Raw genomic sequence first — 21985 nt, 5'->3', positions numbered from 1 at the left:
CAGATTGAAAAAATTGTATATATTTATGTATACACGTGCTTGTGTATAAATGTATTTATATAAACCACTTTTTTTTTAAATTTCATTCATCTTTACATGTCCTCTAAAATATTTCAGGTTTTTATACTGCATTAGTGAATGTTCTCTACCTGTGACTAGTGCATCGTAAGCAAACTGTGTTAACAAAGTCATCCTGCATAATCAGGAACAAAATTTTCAAGATGTGTTCTGTAATTTGGATGACTTCTGAAGAGTCTTTGAGTGCTTTGTACATGATATTTAATCTGTGCATATCATACCTAACTATAAACTTTTTGTACGTGTACTGTCACACCCAACCAATACTAGTTTTTTGGCAGTCTTAAGTGTAACATGACTCTTGGTTTGTCTGTGCTGAATCAGACTTTGCATATTGCTTACATTCATAAGGAATACTTTCACTTAAGAGCTTTGATTATTAAATTAGATTAATCATTAGAAGTTGTTAACCTTAAACACCATGTTAATTACTTTAATGTACTGTGCAAAAGTGCAGTATTGATTCTGCCACAATACTCAATTTCAGCTGAATTGTTTCTGGCCTAAAATTTTATGATACAGACTAAAATTAAATTTCAAATGCCTACAATCAATCCCTTAATTTATGCCTCCTAAAGGAAACAAATCTGTATTTTTGTCTGACCCACACGAGTTAAAATTATCATTCTGAGTTTATTCACTGTAGAATGCAGTGCTACCTCTAGGAAAGCAAAATCAAGTTAGATTTCTTTGCAAGACACTGAGCAGTATAAAATGAATGTGCAGTAAAGTTCACTCTTGAAATGAGAGAAAATAGAAGACGGTATTGCAAATTATTGCAGCAAAGAAGGCTTTATGAAGACTGTTGCTTATTTGCTGCAAAGTAAACTGTTTATTTGTGCTTCTTTTATTTCTTACTGCAGCTTCTCATGCTCTTTGTCTTACAATGGTTTAAAGTTTTCGGTTTTTTAGCTTGCTTGGGGAGCTAGTTCAGGTGATAAGGAAGACTTTACTGGCAGAACCAATTTGATTAAAGATGAGACTGAGACTTGCACATGGAGTAGAATCATGTGTGATGTATAATAATCTCATTACATGATTAAAGGCTTAAAAAAAACCAAACAACTGTGTGAAATAAAATTGTTATCGCATAGCTACTGTTCCTTACAGTATTGTGCGTTTGACAGTTTAACAAATCTGATATATTTGAAGTTCTTTAACCCCTGCTGTGGAATCTTTCCTTCAGCAAGCAAAGTGTACATATTTATAAACACATATGTGTATGCACTTGTGTTTGTTTTGTATTGTTTTGTTTTTTTATCCTTAGCTAACAGCCCTGGTCCAAAGCCTTCTAGCAGAGGGACTTGATTCCTGTCAGGGGTTGCTGCCAAGACATTGGAAGGATTTTTGACCAAGGTTTTCTAAAGCTCGGTGTCACACCTGCCATACTTTACAAAGGAGGGAGTTTGGATGCATAGTCCTAGCATTTACTGATACTTCGTGTTTGATTTTTGTTTTGTTTTGTTTTCTTTTTGTCTTTGTCACTTTCCTAGAATTAAGCAGTGTTCACACTAGTTTTGAAATGGTTGATTGGCTAATAAGTATTTCACATAATAAAATTTAACAAAATTTATATACCTGTTAAGTTTTAATGAAGAAGTAGTGTGGACATGGCATGTCTACCTGAAGATTAACCCCTTATATTTAAACTAGTAATAAATATGTTACATAGGGTGAGAATCTGTGATTGTGTTTTGTAAATTAATTCAATTTTGTGTGTTAGCGTAACAGGGTGGTAGGATAGGAGTCTGAATTTAGTTAAATAGTTAATCCTAAAATATGAAACAGGTGCAAAAATCCACAGATTAAATATTACAAGAGTTTACTTATTTTGTTTTACAATCAATATATTCTCAGTGCAATAGAGGTATTTTACCAACTTCTGACTTTCACAGTCCTTCAAAGGTATTCATTTGATTTCTAATATTAGTAGCACAGTTTAGATCAACATTTCCATCATTGAGCAAGATTCTCTTCTGTGCACTTTCAACATAATCATTTTTAGTAAAATTATTTTCCAAACTGTCATTTTTCAGAGCTAGAAGTCAAGTAAGTGGAGTTTCAAATTATGTAGTGAATAATTGTGCTAAAAGTTTGCAGCATCACCTATTTGCATATTAGTTGTAGAAGAATGTAAATAATTGACTGATGAGACTACTAGGCCCAACAAACCCATATTTTCACTTTAAATTTCTCAGTCTTACTTTGCCACTTGTTTTCCTTCTGTGGGTTTTCTCTGAGTGTACCTAATATATGAGTGTCTCTAATATCCAAGTTGTACTCATTTAATCAATTATCTTACTTGGCACCTCTTTTGTATACGTTTTGTTTTGTTTTGTGTGTTTGGGCTTGTTAGTTTTAAATGATACCACTTTAAATGTCTTCATTTGCTCTGTAAATGCCTTGTTAGTTTTTTCTTTTCCACTTTAATGTATGATCCATAAGTTTGAGTATCTGTGTGAGAAGATGTGTTCTTCTCAACTTGGTTCTTATTTTGCAATCCTTCTCTTTTTAATTCTGTGCAGAGCAATAAGAATATCATATAAAAATGCCTAAATCTGAATGTAGTACTTTAGTTTAAATTTAATTATAATATTGGAAAGTTGTAGCACTGTGCTCATATATAGCTTTTTAGCTCACAGTAAAGTATCCTACTATTTATTTTACATTTGTTTATAAGTAGGTGGCAGATAGAGAACTGCCTCCGCAGCATCCCTACAAGTTTCTCCATGTTGGCCTGTTTCATAAGTCTGTCTCTTTTTCTATTTTTTCAATTTGATTCTTTGACTTACCTGAATTTATAGCTTGCTGCAATAGACTATATTGTTTCTTACAGCCAAGTCCCATGAAATGAGTTGCATTCAGAGAGACCTTTTTGTTTTTTCTTATCTGGTATATTGCCATTTATGCTATCAGTATTCTTTGTTACTAGTCACTTTAGCCACTTTTATAAATAATAAAAGAAAGAACTACTGAAGCTGATCACTACATTATATCCTTACATTTTTATGTAATCTGAAGATACTATTTCACATTGTTCAGTGGTTCCTGTTTAATTGATTAAACCACTTCCAAAATGGCCTTGTGATCTCTTCCATTTAGGTAACAAAGCAATCAGCTTGGTAACTTAATTAAATAATTTTCTGAATATTTAATTTGAGATCTTTTATATTTTCTTTATCTTTCAGACATTTTGCTTTGTTTTTAAACAGTTTCTTTCTTTTTCCTGATGAATCTTAAGTAAAGTAGTTCCTTTTCAGATCTTTCCTTGAATCCTAAGTTATATTGAAGCACATATATGATGAGTTGAGGAATTTATTTGTCTGAGTAAGAGAGGGTACTAGGAAGTAGTGGAACTCCGTAATATTGAAGAATGTTTCAGATTCCTTTAGTCAGCTTTTAAAGCAAAATCATTACATTCTAAGGTTAAGATTAATAAAAATAACATTGTTACTAAACATCTAGTGCTTTTGAGATTTGTTATACTTTTCTTTTGAGGACTAGGTCCCAAATCACAGGTGACAGTTAAAATATACAAGAAACTAAGTTTGAATGTTTCTACTTGAGTAAAGTGGATTTTTGTGTTCCTTCTGTCTTGTGTTCTCTGTGCTAGTGCACTGTGTCCAACTATCCTTCCTTCAGTATTTAGTTTTAGGGGATATGTATTTTTACAGTGGTAGCTTAAATAAAGAAGCACTTAGGCATTGCATAATCTGCAGTGCATTTGAAAATAACCCGAGAGCTTAGGTATATTATGCTCTTGATCTTCATGCTGGGTTGATGCCCTAATCTTAATTGAATACCTTTTATGGAACATTTACGTTTATTGTTCAAGGGTTTAAACTTCAAATGGCATGTGTGACATGGAAGCTACTTTAAGGAAGTGTCTTACCTGGTCAAACACCCATTCCTCACTGCATTTTGCCAATTCAATCCATTTTAGATATAACCTCGGGTATGGTGAAAGATCCACCGGACGTCTTGGACAGGCAAAAATGCCTTGACGCTCTGGCTGCTCTACGCCACGCTAAGTGGTTCCAGGTTCGGAACATCATTTTACTTTCTTCTTGTAGCCTTATGAGAGATTAGTTCAGTCTCAATATAAGTGTTTAATTGTGTGAAAACACTCAGATTTGTTCATGTTAATTAACTCCATATTTTTCTGGTCCCTAAATTAAAATGTAGAAGGTTGAGGATGGAGGAACTGCTTTATGCAGTTATTGCAAATTTGACGGGGTTTTTTTTGTTTGTTTTTTTTCTGATGATTGAGAAAGAAATGTTGACACTTTGACTCGCTTGGGGTGATCATATATTGTATATTTGTTATATTTTCCATAAGGCTGCAGAGTAACTTTGCTTTAAATAATGGAATGTGTTTAAAACTTCGTGTTAGATTTAAGACTTTTCCTATTTCTTTAAGTGCATTAAGTGTAGAGAATGAAAGGTGAGAAGCAGCTGTCTGGTTTAGTGACTTTGAGTTCTGGCAAAGGCACAATAAAGAAACCAAACAGATTCCCTTGACCTTTCAGTCTCTATACCTACTTGTTAGAGACCTTTACTTTATCCTTTTTATTTCTAATATAGAAAGATACTGTATGTATTGTTACAAGTGAACACAGGTCAAAATGTACAGGGGATCAAGAAATGTTATTCTTGTATAACCTGGGCACTTTGACTTCTATCACCTTAAATTACTAACCCTGTATAAAATACTGCTGTAAATGGCAGCTCATGGAATAAACTTGTAGAATGATTTGTTTCAGTCTTGCATCTGAGCTTCCATTGCACAGTGGTGTTTTAGTCTTTCAACAAGTCCTATTTGCTGTAGGTGCTGGGCTTGATTAATTTGATTTTGTATTGCTCTTGAGGCTAGAGCTAATGGTCTGCAGTCCTGTGTGATTATCATACGTATTCTTCGTGACCTCTGTCAGCGTGTTCCAACTTGGTCTGATTTTCCAAGCTGGGTGAGTAGTATTCTTTTGAATGAGTCTTTTTAAAAGCACATGGTACTACAAGTAGGGCACTGGAAAGTGTTACTGCAGTTAAATGTAGATTTTTCAAGAGGTAGTATGTTTTTTTGTTTTTGTTTTTTGTTTTGTTTTTTAATTTAGAGGGAATGTAGAGTCCCTCTAAAAACTTAATTTTCTGAGGTTTAGTCATTTGAAGTTGGATTTTCTTTTTTCCAAAGGAATTTTCTTGTTCTTTTGTGTGTGTGTGTGTGGGGGGGGGGGGGGGGGGGGGGGTAACATCCTGATTTTAGGTGCTTGTTTCTTTGCTTAAACTGTATTTAAAGAAATCTAATTTTTTTTCTGGTGGTTAGAAATTAAACTTCACTGAAACTGATTTAAAGTGATGTCAGCTGTGCCCAGATACCTCTGTGATAACAGAAAGGCTTCTTTAAAGAACAAATCATGGTAATTCTGCAATCATTAATATAACCCTTCTGTAAGATGAAATACCACAGGTTGCCCAGTGATGTGGTTGATGCCTCATCCCTGGAGACTTTCACAGTGAGGCTGAATAAGGCCCTGGGCAAACTGATCTAGCTGTAGATATCCCTGTTCATTGCAGGGAAGTTGGACTAGATGGCCTTCAGAGGCCCCTTCCAACTCTAAGGATTGTATGATTAGTCAGTGGATGTGTCAAAATTAGCATCGTAATCAGTGTCACTTAGAAACAGATATCGATATTGAACCCATTTACCATCTCATAATTCTTGCAGCTGAGCATTCTTGCAGCATTATTTTTTATTGCCTATTTTAAAAGATGCTCTCCAGGAGTGTAATTTATTCTTCAATTTGTGGACCTGACAAAATTTGTCTGAAATAAAATCTCTGAAAAGTGTGTATAGTATATAGATAAACTAGTTTGGTTCACAGACCAAATCCTGTTACGCTGTGCTGCTTCTCAATGTCAACTTTTCAATTTTGGCAGGAACAATGCTAGCATTGGCAAGGCGTTTCAGTGATTGGCATTATTTGAATGAGAAATGTTTTACAAATGTATTAGGCTTGCAGTGTCATGGTTTTATGATTTTTGGTTACTGGTATTCCACATCATAACATCATGTAGTGCACTGGGAGTAAAAGAGTTAATGCTCCAGTTCTGGGCACCTGTCCGGAAGAGAAGAACTACATACCCCAGGGGGCTTTGTGGTCAGAGAGGAGATATAACATCTGGCAAAGTCACATGATGTCACTTCTTCCTTCGGCTCTCGTCCCAACCACACGAATCATCTCAGCACTACTGTAAGGCCTACAGCTTTCAGATACGCTCTCATTATATTTTATTTATTAGCTTCAATTCTAATTATATTGTATTATAGTGTGTTATCTTGCATTCCGATACCGTATTTAGTAAATTAGTTTGTTTCTCCTCAGATCGTTGCCGTTGTTTTTAATTATTTTGAGGTCCCCTGTTTCCCTTTTCCAGAGGCACGGATTTTGTGAAATCCCTCCACCCCACTAGTCACATAACTGGGCCAAACCAGCCCGTAAACCGTTGACATTCTTGGTGGAGAACGCGGGCAAAAGCTACTTTTTAGCTTTCTAGAATGAATCTCTCTCTCTGCTCTCGGAGAGCTTCATTGGCTTCATTAGGAAAGTTTATCTCTCTTTCACAAGTGCTCACTGAAAACATGACCTTGAAAGTCCAGGTGGACTGCCAGTATTCTGGGATATTTGTAAACTTTGAGCACTACTATCTTACTTCTGTAAAGAGAAAAAAAAATATTCCTCTTTCTCTTGTACACCTGTTTGCAGAGGGAGCTGCTAATTTTACAGAACTTGTGATTTGTAAGCAGGCTCCCCATCTCTCCCTTGAATCCTTTATGCATTTTCTGAATGCTCATCCGATCACGTTGTTAATCTCCCTGAATGTACTCCTCATCATTACACTCAGTATTTGCATTTATCATATTTTGAAGAAGCCTTCCCCATAACCAGAGAATACTGAGTGAAAGGGAGTGTGGAGAGGCTTGAGAGGGACTTTAGAGAGATAGACATCTTCAGTGTCATGGAATTTTACTCCTGAACACCTGAAAGACCCTGAGAGCTTAAACAGATATTTGAGACAGGAATGTTGCGGCTCAGGCAGATCTGAGGAGGCACAAATGATTTGGGGCCTGGCTAATGCTTATCGGGCCTTATTCAATACTATCCCAGTGAGGGAGAGAGTTTCTGAAATTGAAAGAGAGTGTCTCAGAGCCGATAGGGAGAATCTCTAAGTCCAGAAACAGTCTCCAAGCTGAATGAGACAGTCTCCAATCTGAGAGAATCTCCAATCTGAGAGAAAAGCCCTCCAGTCTGAGGGCCTCTTCGATACGAGAGAGAGACCCTCCGAATCGAGACAGACTCTCTGCAATCCAAACTTGACAACCTTCAATCTCAACAAGATGCCCTCCGATCCGAACGAAATGCCCTCCAGTCTGAGAGGGACATCCTCGAGTCCGAACGGGACGTACTCCGAACTGAGACAGATGCCTTCCAGCACGCAAAATTCAGTCTTCGAGTCACCAAGGGACAGACTCAGTTTATATTCATGGGTAGACTGGGGGTTCCCAAGAGTTGACTATGTTGGAGGCCAAAATAAGCCTCACTGGGAAAGACTGGCAAAAACATCCTATTGCGACTGGCCCAGGGGCTCCCTGTATACTTGGTATTGATTACCTCAAAAGGGTATTTTAAGGATCCCAAGGGGTATCGATGGGCCTTTGGAATAGTTGCTGTAGAGACAGAAGGTGTTAAGCAGCTGTCTGTTTTGCCTGGCCTATCAGAAGATCCGTGTGTTGTGGGGTTGCTACTACTGAAAAATCAACAGGTACTGATTGCTACAAAAACAGTGCACAGACGGCAGTACCACACCAACAGAGATTCCTTGCTCCCCATTCATATGTTGATTCGTCAGCTAGAGAGTCAGGGAGTGATAAGTAAAACTCACTCATCTTTTAATAGTCCCATATGAACGGTGCGTAAAGCGAGTGGAGAATGGAGGCTGACGGTAGATTACCGTGGCCTGAATGAACTTACACCCCCACTGAGTGCTGCGGGTAAGTGCCAAGCAGCCAAGTGGTATGCCACCACTGACGTTGCTAATGCCTTCTTATCCATTCCTTTGGCCACAGAATGTAGGCTGCAGTTTGCTTCCACCTGGAGGGGTGTTCAGTATACTAGGAACCATTTGCCCCAGGGGTGGAAACACAGCCCAACCATTTGCCATGGGTTGATCCAAACTGCACTGGAACAGGGCAGTGCTCCTGTGCACTTACAATACATTGATGACATTATTGTGTGGGACAATACAGCAAGGGAAATTTTTGAGAAAGGAGAGCAAATAATCCAGATCCTTCTGTGTGCTGGTTTTGCTATTAAGCGAAGCAAATCATAGAATCATAGAATCGTAGAATCACCAAGGTTCGAAAAGATCCACAGGATCACCCAGTCCAACCATTCACCAATCACCAATGGGTCTCACTAAACCATGTCCCTCAACACAACGTCCAAACATTCCTTGAACACCTTATAATCGCTTCAGGTAGTTATAGAGAGCAATAAGGTCTCCCCTGAGCCTCCTCTTCTCTTGACTGAACAATCCCAGCTCCTTTAGCCGCTCTTCATAAGGCCTGTGCTCCAGACCCCTCACCAGCTTTGTTGCCCTTCTTTGAACACGCTCCAGGGCCTCAATGTCTTTCTTACAGTGAGGGGCCCAAAACTGGACACAGTACTCAAGGTGCACCCTTACCAGTGCTGAGTACAGGGGGACAATTACTTCCCTGTTCCTGCTGGCCACACTATTTCTGATGCAAGCCAGGATGCCATTGGCCTTCTTGGCCACTTAGGCACACTGCTGGCTCACGTTCAGTCTAGCATCAATCAATACCCCCAGGTCCATTTCTTCTATACAGTCTTCCAGCCACTCTGCCCCAAGCCTGTAGCATTGCCTAGGGTTGTTGTGGCCAAAGTGCAGGACCCGGCATTTGGTCTTGTTGAACCTCATCCCATTAGCTTCAGCCCAGCTATCCAGCCTGTCCAGATCCCTCTGTAGGGCCTCGCTACCCCCAGGCAGATCAACACTTCCAGCCAACTTGGTGTCATCTGCAAACTTACTGAGGGTGCACTCAATGCCCTCATCCAGGTCATCAATAAAGATATTGAAGAGGACAGGCCCCAGCACCAACACCTGGGGAACACCACTCGTGACCGGTCGCCAGCTGGATTTAACTCCATTCACCACCACTCTCTGGGCCCGGCCCTCCAGCCAGTTCTTTACCCTGCCAAGAGTGTACCTGTCCAAGCCACGGTCTGTCAGCTTCTGCAGAATGCTGTGGGAGACAAGTCCCAACCACACGCATCACCTCAGCACTACTGTAAGGCCTACAGCTTTCAGATACGCTCTCATTATATTTTATTTATTAGCTTCAATTCTAATTATATTGTATTATAGTGTGTTATCTTGCATTCCGATACCGTATTTAGTAAATTAGTTTGTTTCTCCTCAGATCGTTGCTGCTGTTTTTTAATAATTTTAGGGTCTCGTTTCCCTTTTCTGGAGGTGCAGATTTTGTGGACTCCCTCCGCCCCACTAGTCACAGAACTGGGCCGAATCAGCCCGTAAACCGTTGACACGCAGAGTTTATTAAATCTGATAATATTGGTTGTTTCTGGAAAAATGTAGCAAAAAGTTATTTTTTTTTAAGTGTTTATAGAAATATATATATATATTGCCTGTTTCTTTGTTACATTTCTGAAATATACACTGTACAAATATAACTTAATAGAAGCTAAAAAAAAGTATGTAACTGTCCTCTTTATTATCACTGTGATACTGAATTGCCAAAGAATAAACCCTGGTATACGTATAGAAAAGCATCCTTACAGTAATTGCAACACACATCAGGTATATAGATGAAGAATGACAAATGCTGTTTCCTCTTTGTCACATTGTCTGTTTTAAGGCACATCCTGAAGGGAACAGAGGTGTGTGTCAAGCCTAGATGTGTCTCAGTTCTCTCCAAGAGTGCTCTCTGTTTTGCTGCTGGCACAGGATGCATTGTCAGTTACGTGGATCAGTGCTGAAGTCTATGTACTCAGTTGTTCTGGCCTATTGGCAAAGTCTTACTAACAAAAGAAATGACAGAATGAAAAATAGCAATTTTTAAATATATGTAATTTCTGTTAGTCACAGGCAGAAATTCATAGACTGAAGAAATATATTTTTCTGGATACAGAACTTTTCCCAACCTGTATGCTAGAAACCCATAATGAGCCAAGGAGCTTTTCAATTCATTATCATTAGTTTTACTAATGTTATAAAATCTTAACAAGTCTAAACATAGACATTAGAAGCAGCCTCCTTATATACCTAAAAAATAAAAACTATATTTCAAGAAATTTGTCAGTTTCTTACAAGTTAGAAGGAATGATTATTCAGGATTGATTTTTCCAGACTTGAAATCTAGCGTTTCATGCACACAAACACCAAGGCACTGTAATTCATTGTCTTAGGATTAATTCTGGGCTAGATTTGAATAAATCCAAAGACATGATCTCTTTATTTCTTTACTGCTGTTTTTTGCTTTATACTTGAAAATAACTAAATTACTGTTGATAGTACTCAAAAGCTTGGTCCAGAGCGATATTGCAGGATTATGTTAATGCCATGATCAGGAATTGAAATTTATCAGTTAAATTGATCTAAAATAGATAGGAATGAGCACCTTTAATGAAGAATTGTAATCAACACTGTCTATAGTTACTTGCATGTACCAGAATAGGCATTTATTCTTAGAAAGTGAAAATAAAATGCAACATTTGAAAAACTGTAAAATGAAGTGATATTGAAACATCTGTTTAATGCTGAAAAAGTTAAGAAAAGCTATTCTTTACTATTACAAATAACTTCTACAGTTTTTTGAAAACTGTCTAATAAAGGTAAATAATGGAAATAATCACAGAGAAAAAAAACAGTATTTAAAATATAGTTTTGTCATTAACCATTTTTGACATGTTAATTTTTGAATCTTTGTTAATCAGTAAGGGTTTTTTTTTTTAATACTTGTTTAACATCTGAATTAGCATTAGCCTATATCCAACAAAAAAAATTTACTATGAACTTCAGTTTTGTTAAACTGAGGAACTAGTAACCATTTAATTTAAAACTTCAAAAGAACATTATGCTTTTGATTATTTTAGTGCATGCATATAGCAAAAGAAAAATTATTTACCATATTCTGTTTATCTTATTAGATACTGTGTACTGTTTATTCATGACTCCCAGATTCAGATAACCCATCATTTTCCATGGATTCTCAAATTTTTGGACAAGTTGGCTACCTGCATATGTAGGCTACTACTGTATAAATTTATAAAAAGCTTTTGAGCAACCTGTGATGAGAAGAGGCACGTCAGTATTGGTACTCAGTGTTAATCTTGCACCAGCTTACTTTTTATTTACCTTTATAAAATACCAGTTCTTTTTTTTCCATTTTAACTGAAATTCTTCTGTGGTGTGTAATGTTCTTCAAAATTTCTATATCAAAAGTTCTGCACTGAACAACTGGAGTAGCTTTTTTTCCTGTTTCAATCAGTCTTCTAACTGGTTTTAATTATTGTTGTTACAGGCTATGGAGTTGCTTGTGGAAAAAGCAATCAGCAGCGCTACTGGACCACAGAGTCCTGGGGATGCACTTAGAAGAGTTTTTGAGTGTATATCTTCAGGAATCATCCTTAAAGGCGAGTTGAAATTGATCAGTCTGTATACTTATGCTGAAGTAACATGAAATCTCAAATCTTGGTCAAAATAAGGTAAAGATGTGCTACTAATTAGCCGAACCATTCTAGGTGGTCCTGGAATTCTGGACCCTTGTGAAAAAGATCCTTTTGATACACTTGCTGTAATGACAGATCAGCAACGAGAGGATATTACTTCAAGTGCACAGGTAAGGGAATGTACGCATAAAGTAAATTTGACGGTGTTGATAGCTCTTGATATCTACCTTCCTTCCTGCAACAAAGTCAACACAGTAATATGTGCAAAGTCCAGCAGCTAAAACACATTATGCTGAAGCGGAGATGCTGGACTTTATACGTACAGAAGCAGCAAATGAGACACACACGTATTACTGTGTTGACTTTGTTGCGGGAAGGAAGAAGGTAAATGGCAATAGCTATGGATAATATCATCTTACAGAAGTTCTTCATTGCTTGACAGAGTACTCAAAACTGACACTTGTTCCTAACTGAAGTATCTTCTCTACCCTTTTTGTAGTTTGCACTGAGACTCCTTGCATTCCGTCAAATTCACAAAGTTTTAGGAATGGATCCATTACCACAGATGAATCAACGCTTCAACACCCATAACAATCGTAAAAGGAGAAGGGACAGTGATGGGGTTGATGGATTTGAAGCAGAGGGAAAAAAAGACAAAAAAGATTATGATAACTTTTAAAAAAGTTTGTCATGTGGGCTAAGTTCGGAGGTGATAGAAAGTTGATTTGTTGCCTTACTTTTATTCCATTCATAATAGTGCCTGGTTAAAACATCCAAAACCAACTTGAAAATTAGATTCAGAAAAGAACAACCTAGCTGTTCTGTGAGGTTCTGAACATTTTAAAGGATGCGCTGTATCAGAAAAATTATGGATGGAAAAACTACAAATGGAAACTGTTATTGAAAAAAAATAGTTTGAGGTTTTTTCCCCTTATTGCATTTTCTTTAAATGGGTTACTAATTATAGTAAGTTCTCTCAATTTTTTTCCTGTTTCTATTAACAAGTGCATTATCTTATCTTGACTGTATTTAATACAGCATTTGTGCTTCTGTTGCTAAAATGTCAAAATACATATATTTAGAAGATTTTTTTTGCTTACCCTTGACACTAGCTGTATAAATTACTTTGTGTTAAATAATGTAATGCTATAATGTGATAAAAAACACAGCAATGAAAATGAAGTAGCAGAGTCCCATGCTGTAACAAATGAGGATAAGCCCAAGTGCAGCAGCCATGGCTATAGAAATAAAGGAAAAAAAGCTGCTCACCCTTAGAAGGCCTCAGATCAGCAGGGATCCCCAGAGAAATACCTTTGCCTCCACCACCAACCCTTAAATGAGGTCTGGGAGGGGGTGGTTCCTGGCTCTACCCATTCCAGTCACTCAGGTGCATTGCTTACACCTGAGCTCCTTGGGGTCAGCCCTGCATTCCCACCAGGTGCTCCATCACTGTTTCAGGCTGTGACTTAGCATTTCTGCTACAGATAGTATAAACTGTTCCCCTCCCAAGTAATATTTCACAGAAGGTTTTTTTCATAAAGTGAAACTGCAGAAATATGTTTGTTTGTTTTTTTAAATGTGAAGGAGTTTCAACACAATTATCCTGGCATTCGAAAGAATCAGAATTACATGTTTTTGCTAATCTTGTGGCATTTGTCTTCTTAGCATGATATAATGGTGTAATTAAGACAAATTTGTGTTAATCTAATCAAGTTTGCTGTTAGTTGTGCATTAGCAGTATAAAAGCTAATATAATAAGTATGGTCTTACAACGATTTTGTATGGTCTTACAATGATTTTAAAGCAGCTGCATAATTGATCAAAGTTTTGCATACTATTTCTGTTTTTAAATCTATCATTTTAGGTTAAATGCATAGTTCTTCATCTGATTGACTTTGTGACATAGCAAGGCCAAAAAATAACTTTCTGAATTTCTTTTCACAACATATAAGCAGAAGTGGGCATTTCCCATTTGGAAAAAGTTAGCCATTCTTTCCAATCAACTTTGTCAATATTATATTAATGCTTCAGCCCTTAAAAAAAAAAAAGTTTGCCATAGCAGTCCCTGTGAGGTTATTCCTTATAGTTATTCTTGTATAAAACTTTTTTTTCAATGATTCAAATTTTAAAAGTATTACTAAGTGAAGGCTATCAAAGAAAGAAAAAAAAAAAAGAAAATTATTTGATGTGACCATAGTGTATGCTTATGTCTCTTTCAAAAAGCTAAACATAGCAGTGGTGTAAGTAAAGTTACATCATGTTGATGTATGCTTTACACAGGTGTGATTTGTTTATTACTAAAATTTATTGAACTACTAAAATTCATTATAGACTGGAAACTGAAGTTTCACTTACTCTGTTTGATGTCTATTAAACTTTGTTACAAACATAGACTAACATTCCAGTAACTACACAGGTCACTCTGAAAGTAATGCCTCCTTTTTATTTCCATGGAAACTATAACAGATACAAGGAGCACACTGCATGATAGAGTAAATTCTCAGCTACAAAAGGCTATTTTTCAATACAGTCACCTCTATTAGCTATGCATTTTTGCCAATGATGAACAAGAGCCTACAAGCTGCACTTGTAACAATCTGCACCAGTGGAGGTAACTCACTTTTTCACAGCTGCTATAACATCATTGCTGAAATGCACCACCCACTGCCTCACTGTGCCAACATCCAAAATTTGGTCTCCATAAACATTCATCAAGTGTTGATGAATGTCAATGGATGCCATTTTTTCTGCATGGAAGAATTCAATTACAAACATTTCCTTCATATGCACTTCTATGTCAGATGCCATTTTATCAGACTGCCACTCTAATGCCATACCACCAACATAATAGAATAGGAGGCATTACTTTCAGAGTAGCCCTTGCACTTTGTTGATGGCTGTATGAGTATCAGACACCAGAAAGATCATAGAATCATAGAATAGTCTAGGTAGAAAAGGACCACAATGATCATCCAGTTTCAACCCCCCTGCTACGTGCAGGGCAGCCAACCACTAGACCAGGCTGCCCAGAGCCACATCCAGCCTGGCCTTGAATGCCTCCAGGGATGGGGCATCCACAACCTCCTTGGGCAACCTGTTCCAGTGTGACACCACCTTCTCTGTGGAAAAACTTCCCCCTAATATCTAACTTAAACCTCCCCTGTCTCAGTTTAAAACCATTCCCCTTTGTCCTATCACTATCCACCCTCATAAACAGCCATTCCCCCTCCTGTTTATATGCTCCCTTCAAGTACTGGAAGGCTGCAATGAGGTCTCCCCGGAGCCTTCTCTTCTCCAAGCAAAACAAGCCCAGTTCCCTCAACCTTTCCTCATAGGAGAGGTGCTCCAGCCCTCTGATCATCTTAGTGGCCCTCCTCTAGACCCTCTCCAAGAGCTCCACATCCTTCCTGTACTGGGGGCCCCAGGCCTGGATGCAGTACTGCAGATGGGGCCTCACAAGAGCTGAGTAGAGAGGGACAATCACCTCCCTCTCCCTGCAGGCCACCCCTTTCTTAATGGAGCCCAGAACACATTTGGCCTTCTGGGCTGCAAGCACACACTGCTGGCTCACGTCCAGCTTCTCGTCCACCAGGACCTCCAAGTTCTCCTCCACAGAGCTGCTCTCAAGATCTTCCCCCAGTTTGTATAAATACCCGGGATTTCCCTGACCCAAGTGGAACATTTGTCATTTCTTTTACCACTTATTAAATTAAAAAAAAAAAAAAAAACACCTTTTTGTTCCAGTTTGTGGTCAAATTTATCTTTGACCTTTTTAATAAAATGACTTGGAGTAGGAGGATACTTTTGTCTTGTAACACTCACTGCTAACAGCATGGGTCTGTGGAATACAGACAAAATATTTTTAAAAATAGAGGGAATCTTAAAAAAATTTAATACAATATTCTTCAAGCATCAGAGTGTAATTTTAAAAGGAGTAAAGAATAATAATTAGTGGTAGCAAATAAAAGGAAAACTTTCCCATGGTAAGAAAGATTTCTTAAATAATTTCAGTATTGGAAGAATAATAATTAGCACATGCTTTAAAATTAAATTAAAAAAAAAACTTACCCTTGTTTCTGTAGTCCAGCCTTGAGCTGTAGCTTCCAAGTATGTGCCTGTTCTTGGTCTTTTTTTTGTTTTTTTTTTTGAAAAGGATGTGTTGCTGCCATATTTAATTACCCATTTCTATTTATTTTGAAAGCTACAGGTGCTATTCATATGGCTAATTTAACTCCATACCAAAGTTTCTTTCCTCATAAAGCTAAAAACTATTCAGTCATGTGACCCTAGACTTTAAGATTAAAAAAAAGTCAAAGATGTATTTTGGATTTCCTGTATTTTTGTTCCCCTTATTTTTTTCCTCTTAGTTTCTGGATCTTTTGAAACATTGTATACTTAAAATGGTTCCATATTAAATATAAAGCTGTGACCATGTTTTTTGCACTGTGGTGAAGAGTGAATTTGCAGTTTGTTGCTGATTCTCCTGCCCATTTTAGTGAGCTTGTTTTAACCAGGCAACTCCCGACTCTGGCAAAGCTAAGACAAAAGGAAAAACAAGGTTTTAAAAAGTACATAGCTAGTTTTGAATTAAAATATTACTTCATATGTTTAGGAAGGCAGAACTAAGAGTAAGTAATCATTTTAAAATACTGTGTTTTGATAATGCTTACAAAATAAGCAAAATTTGTCTTTTTTATTCACTCAACTATTAGCCTTACAGAGCTATTGAATGTGCTGTATTATTGATTTGCTTCTATTTTTAGACATTTTTCAATACTCAGAAGTGGTTTGGTAGTATTTAAAATTATTGTATCTAGCAACTTTCTGAGAGTTTGGATCACCTTTAAGTATTCCTATTACAGTTTTACAGTATTACAGTTTACTAGCATAGCACCAGTAAGAGGAGAAAAAAATGAGGTGGTGTATTTTTCTTCCCAGCACTTGCATTCTGGTTTTACTAAGGACAATGATAGACTTGGGTTAAAAAAAAATCCTTTTTTTCTTTTTCTCTGAAAGCTGTAAGCCAAAGAGCTCTCTAGACAGAAAGGCTAACAAATTAGATTTCTTCAGAGATAGTTTTTATAAATCCAAGAGGTTTTTTCTTAAATTATGTTTCATTCAGTGCAGTATTTTCAACCTTTTTTAAAATGAAACAGCCATCTAATCTTTAAGGGGGTATAGAGAAATCCAAGGAGTGTGATCCATAGAGTTATCACAACAGTTCTCATTTACAACCAGATGAAAATTAGGCATATTTCTGTAAGTACCTGTTAATTTGAATTCTCACGTTTTGTATTATTTTCTCAAATGGATTTATGAAAACATTCAACGGCACATGTGTTCCTAGCACTGGAAGTTGTTTACATTTGGTTGTTTTTTTTTTTTAAGATTGCTTTCTGATGTTTTACCATTTGCATTTTAAGAAATGCTACCCTAATAACACTTGGCAAATATAGAATTCCTAATACAGTAAACTTCATCATTTTTCATAGATACCTGATTGGCAGCTGGAGGTTTGTCTTGCAGAGCATATACTTTCCCACTGACTGTAACCTTAACATACTGGTATTAGCAAGAGTCAAATTCTTTAATACATACTTTCTTAAACTACTTTGCAAAGCTATGTTGTCTCGCTCCAATTTATAGGAGGGAGAGGAGGTACTTTGAAATATGTATGCCCAGCGTGAGATTAAGAAACAACGGTTCAAATGTTGGTCCGACCAGTTTATTACAAATGTTAATAAGGGAGATGAAGAAAGGGGAGGACGGACACTATTACAGGTTGGGGTGATGGGGAAGGGAAGGCAAGCGATAGAAAAGATAGAAAGAAGCAAGAATTGCGTAAAGTGGTGATAGTCACCACCAGGATCCGGCAGTAGTCTCATTGCATGATGGTCCGAGGCCGAAGGGCAGGAGCTTGGGCAATGAGAAGGTGCAGGTACCGGGTGGGTCCAGGAAGAAGTCGCAGAGTAAGTCTGAGAGGAAGCAGCAGGTCTCAGGTAGCAGGCCCAGGGAAGTCCGTCAGCATACGGTCCGTAGTGAAGGATCTGATGGCAGAAACCTCAAGTCCGTCGTGGTGAGGGATCAGATGGCAGAAAACCCTTCTAGTCTCTTGGTTGTTGGACCCTCTTTTATCCTCCTTTTTTTCCTGCCTACGTGACATCCCTGGATGCTTGAGCAAGAGTCATGTGTGTACCTCCTGAGATGGCCATCTTCCTTGAGATAAGTCCACACAAAAGACCGTTTCCTGGCCATTATCAGCAGCTTATCTCTCTCTTGATGCCCCTGGCCTTGTCCATCTGTGCTCCTTAAAGGATTTCACAACCCTTAGCCAGGACCTGTCCATCAGTGTCCTCCAGACAGAAGATTTCTCTACCTTTGCCCAGGACTTGCCTGGACTTGTTCCTCAAACTTTGAGTCAATCATATAAAAGAATAGTCTCTTGCATATGTTTATTAATATTTGTTCAGAAGCCGGTGATTCATTTATTGCAGAATAGAATGGCTTGAGTTGGAAGGGACCTTAAAGATTATCTAGTTCCAACTCCCCTGCCATGGAAAGAGTTGCCACCCACCGGGCCTCCCATGATCCCATCGAACTTGTCCTTGAACACTTCTAGGGATGGGGCATCGACAGCTTCTCTAGGCAACCTGTTCCAGTGCCTCACCACCCTCTGATTAAAGAATTTTCTCCTAACATCTAAATTCCCCCTCTTTCAGTTTAAAACCATTCCCCCTTTTACTATTGATATCTGTCAATAAATTCAGGGCCTTCAGCAATGAATTCAAACTCCTCAGCAAAACTGATGATCCCTTGGTGTCATGGTTTTTACATCAGTATTCTATATCATAACATCATACCATAAGCTCTCAGTACCAGGCTGTTGGAGCTGTTGTTCCTGGTTTCCCATGTTATTTCCTACTCCGGGAAGAGGAGATTGTAGTTCCTGGTTTTCCCGGGACTGAAATTCCTAAAATGCTTGGTGGGTTCCAGTTTCTGGAAGGAAGATATAAAAGTGATGTGGTGACTAGAGCATGCTCTTTTCCACATTGGTCAGCCATGAGTGAAAGGCAAAAACAATTCCAGAGATAGTCTTTTTCCCACTGTTTGATTTATTATTCTTAATTACTCTGTAGTATCCCACATTTTACTTAGTAAATTAGTTTGCTCCCTATCTAGTTGATCAGCTTTCAATTTTCTCCCTCTCCACCAGGCTTCCAGGGGAAAAGCAGGGGGGAGTAAAAGTGCACTGTTGCATAATAGTAACTCTTCAAACTACAACACATGGGAAAGTTTTTGTTCCTAGGTAAGACAGATATCTGTTATTAATACTTGTAAAGGGCAGTTAAGTAATCAGGCAGCCTCAGCTGTTGGTACAACAAGGAGAAAGAAGAACAGGCCATTCTTCCAACAGTTCAGAATTAGGACTAGGAAAAAGTTACTGACTCATCAGTTTCTGTATATGCCTGTGTTACAGCCAGAAATATTAGCACAGAGGAAAGGCAATACAAGAGCAGAATGACAAAGGGACAAGCAAGAAAGGAAAACTCACCCATCTCCAAGGAACTAGACTCACAGGGAAAAAAACTCCACAAGGGAGGAATCTCCAACCAAAAAACCTTCCCCTGTGGCAGTCAGCCCTTAAATGGGGTCTAAGAGAGGTGGAGCCAAGCTCCACCCCTTCTGGTCACACAGGTGAATTGCTTTCACCTGTGCTCCTAGGGCTGACTCAGTCCTTTCCCCAGGTGATCAATCAGTGGTTCAGGCCATGACTCAACAGTTCCCATACAGCCTGAATGCCCTATGCTGCTTTTAGGTAAAGATATACAAAGCAAGTTACAAGCACAAATTACATTTGTAGATGGAAAAATTCAAGTACATATTCCTGAGACTAAGACTGTGAAGGCCCAAGTCTTTACATCGCAGAAATCATCTCCTGAATGTGAAATACCTGAAGTAGAGAATGCAGTAACACCACTGGTGTGGGCTGCAGGAACCCCAGGACGACTGAGGCAAGCCGAACTGGTAACCGTACATCTGAAGTCAAATGCCAGACCAATAAGACAAAGACAATATTCATTTAAACTGAAAGCTGGAAAAGGATTGGAACCACTAATAGAGCAATTTACACAATTCAGTTAATTGAGGGAATGATAATCAAATTACAACACCCTGATTTTACCAATCAAGAAACCTAATTCAGATGAGTATCATTTGGTTCAGAATTTAAGAGCTATAAACCAAATAGTATTGGATGTCCACCCAGTGGTTTCAGATCTGTATACTCTATTAACCACCCTGAAGGAGACAAACAAGTGGTTCATGGTTTTAGATTTGAAAGATTGCCGCCTTCTGCCTGCCATTAGCAACTGAGAGCCAGGAGTTGATTGCCTTTGAATGGGAAAGCCCCCAAACATGTAGAAAGACCCAATTATGCTGGACTGTCTTGCCACAAGGATTTAAAAATAGCCCTACAGTTTTTTGGAAATCAGTTAGCAAGAGCTAGAGGACTGACAAAAGATGCACAAAGACACTCTGCTGCAGTACATGGATAGCATATTACAGATAGATACTGAACTATTAGATTACAACTAAGCAATATTACAAGACATAACCCTTGGACTACTAACCTTATGTCTGACTTGGAAAAGGAGTCCAATTGCAGCTAAATACTGGGGAAGAATCAAAAGAGATGTATGGATAGAACCCTTCACAGCTGTGCAATTTAATTGGATCATTCAAAGTTTCTTATTACCTGGGTTAATGGCTTTAGAGAACATAATATTAATGGAAAATTTAACCTGGCAAGTCAAAACACTGTTGAAAGCCACTCAAGAGAGGTTTCAAATACTTAATAAGCAGGTTCAAGCTAATACCAAAATGACACTGCAAAATAGGATAACTTTAGATTTACTTCCAGTAAGGGAGCAAGGAGTCTGTTGATATCTAAAACTGGACAAAGAATGTTGTTGTATACACATTCCAAACATTACTAATGATTTACAGATACAATTGGATAAAGTGAGGAAGATAGCAGAAGACAGTAGAGCTGCAGAGGTCTGCAGGAAAATAATTGGCTTAACAAAATCTTACAAGAGCTAGGAGGATGGTCCCTGAAAGGGTGGTCAGCCTCACTTCTGGAAGGACTCATCTGCATAGTAGTACTTATAAGCAGTATAGGACTCTGTGTAAGATGCATTAAAAGATACATTGGAAAAAGTATATGGAAGTAGTTAGAAGAACTAACTACTTCCAAGGGGGGGAATTGATAACTGTCAATAAATTTGGGGCCTTCAGAAATAAATTCAAACTCTTCAGCAAGACTAGCATTCTTTTGGGAAAGTTTTTGTTCCTAAATAAGAAGGACATCTGGAGACTAAAAAAAAGAAAAAGCAGAGACTCAACACTCAACCAGCCTTGAGGAGGAGGTAAACTGTACCCTGCTAGGACTGATAATAGGTGCCATAACAAGGTGAAAGGGCCAATTAAACACTTAGTGAACAGCCATATTTTTTGTATGAATGTTTCTGATCATATATGGGACCTGGCTTATGTAACGTGATCTTTTGCCTGGATACAACCACCTAAGACCCCTTACCAGAATCCCAAACTAACACAGTACATGTGTAGTATCAGATTTTAATATGTATAGCCATCCTAGGAATAGGCAGACACTTCATTGAAATTGTATGAATATTTACATGTTAAAATGTATAACATCTGTGTGCTTTCAATCATGGGTGTACATGCTGGGAGGACAGCTCTCTCCCCTATGCACCCATTGCTACAATAAAGTAACGTCAGCTTTCTAACCTTTTGTAAGAATAGGCAATAGCAGATATAGCTGCTTTAAACCAGTTTCAGATCACCCTAGAAAGGAAAAGATCACAATCCAGTAACAAAGAAAGAATTATCCCTTTCTGAGAATCAGGGGTCACCAAACACACCATAGGATGTAATTTCAGAACAGAGATGCTACCCTTGTGGCTGCCAGTTAGGGCAGTGAGGTTAAGGAGTCACACAGGTGAATTGCTTCCACTTGTATTCCCAGGGCTGTCTACACCCCTTAACTAGGTGCTCAATCACTGGTTCAGGCTTTGACCTAACAGTTTCCATATACCTTTCATTTGGGTTGGCGAGTT

The 21985-nt window shown here is 38.0% G+C and overlaps 1 protein-coding gene across 3 annotated transcripts in view; it reads left to right on the top strand.

Annotated features, from left to right (window-relative positions):
* The window catches only part of LOC427010 (zinc finger RNA-binding protein-like), a 108622-nt gene extending 92345 nt beyond the window's left edge, over nt 1–16277 (top strand). For all 3 annotated transcript variants that reach the window (XM_015300457.4, XM_040655250.2, XM_003640563.6), the window contains 5 exons: nt 4022–4119; nt 4947–5042; nt 11696–11807; nt 11916–12013; nt 12343–16277. In XM_015300457.4, coding sequence (XP_015155943.1) covers nt 4022–4119; nt 4947–5042; nt 11696–11807; nt 11916–12013; nt 12343–12522 — 584 coding nt within the window. In that variant the 3' untranslated portion in view covers nt 12523–16277. The remainder of the gene's footprint in view (nt 1–4021; nt 4120–4946; nt 5043–11695; nt 11808–11915; nt 12014–12342) is intronic.
* Nucleotides 16278–21985: the final 5708 nt, after the last annotated feature.

This window comes from Gallus gallus, chromosome W, assembly GCF_016699485.2.
Source record: "Gallus gallus isolate bGalGal1 chromosome W, bGalGal1.mat.broiler.GRCg7b, whole genome shotgun sequence".
NCBI lineage: Eukaryota > Metazoa > Chordata > Aves > Galliformes > Phasianidae > Gallus > Gallus gallus.
The sequence above is the reverse complement of the archived record's forward strand: the minus strand, read 5'-3'. Positions and strand labels throughout refer to the sequence as shown.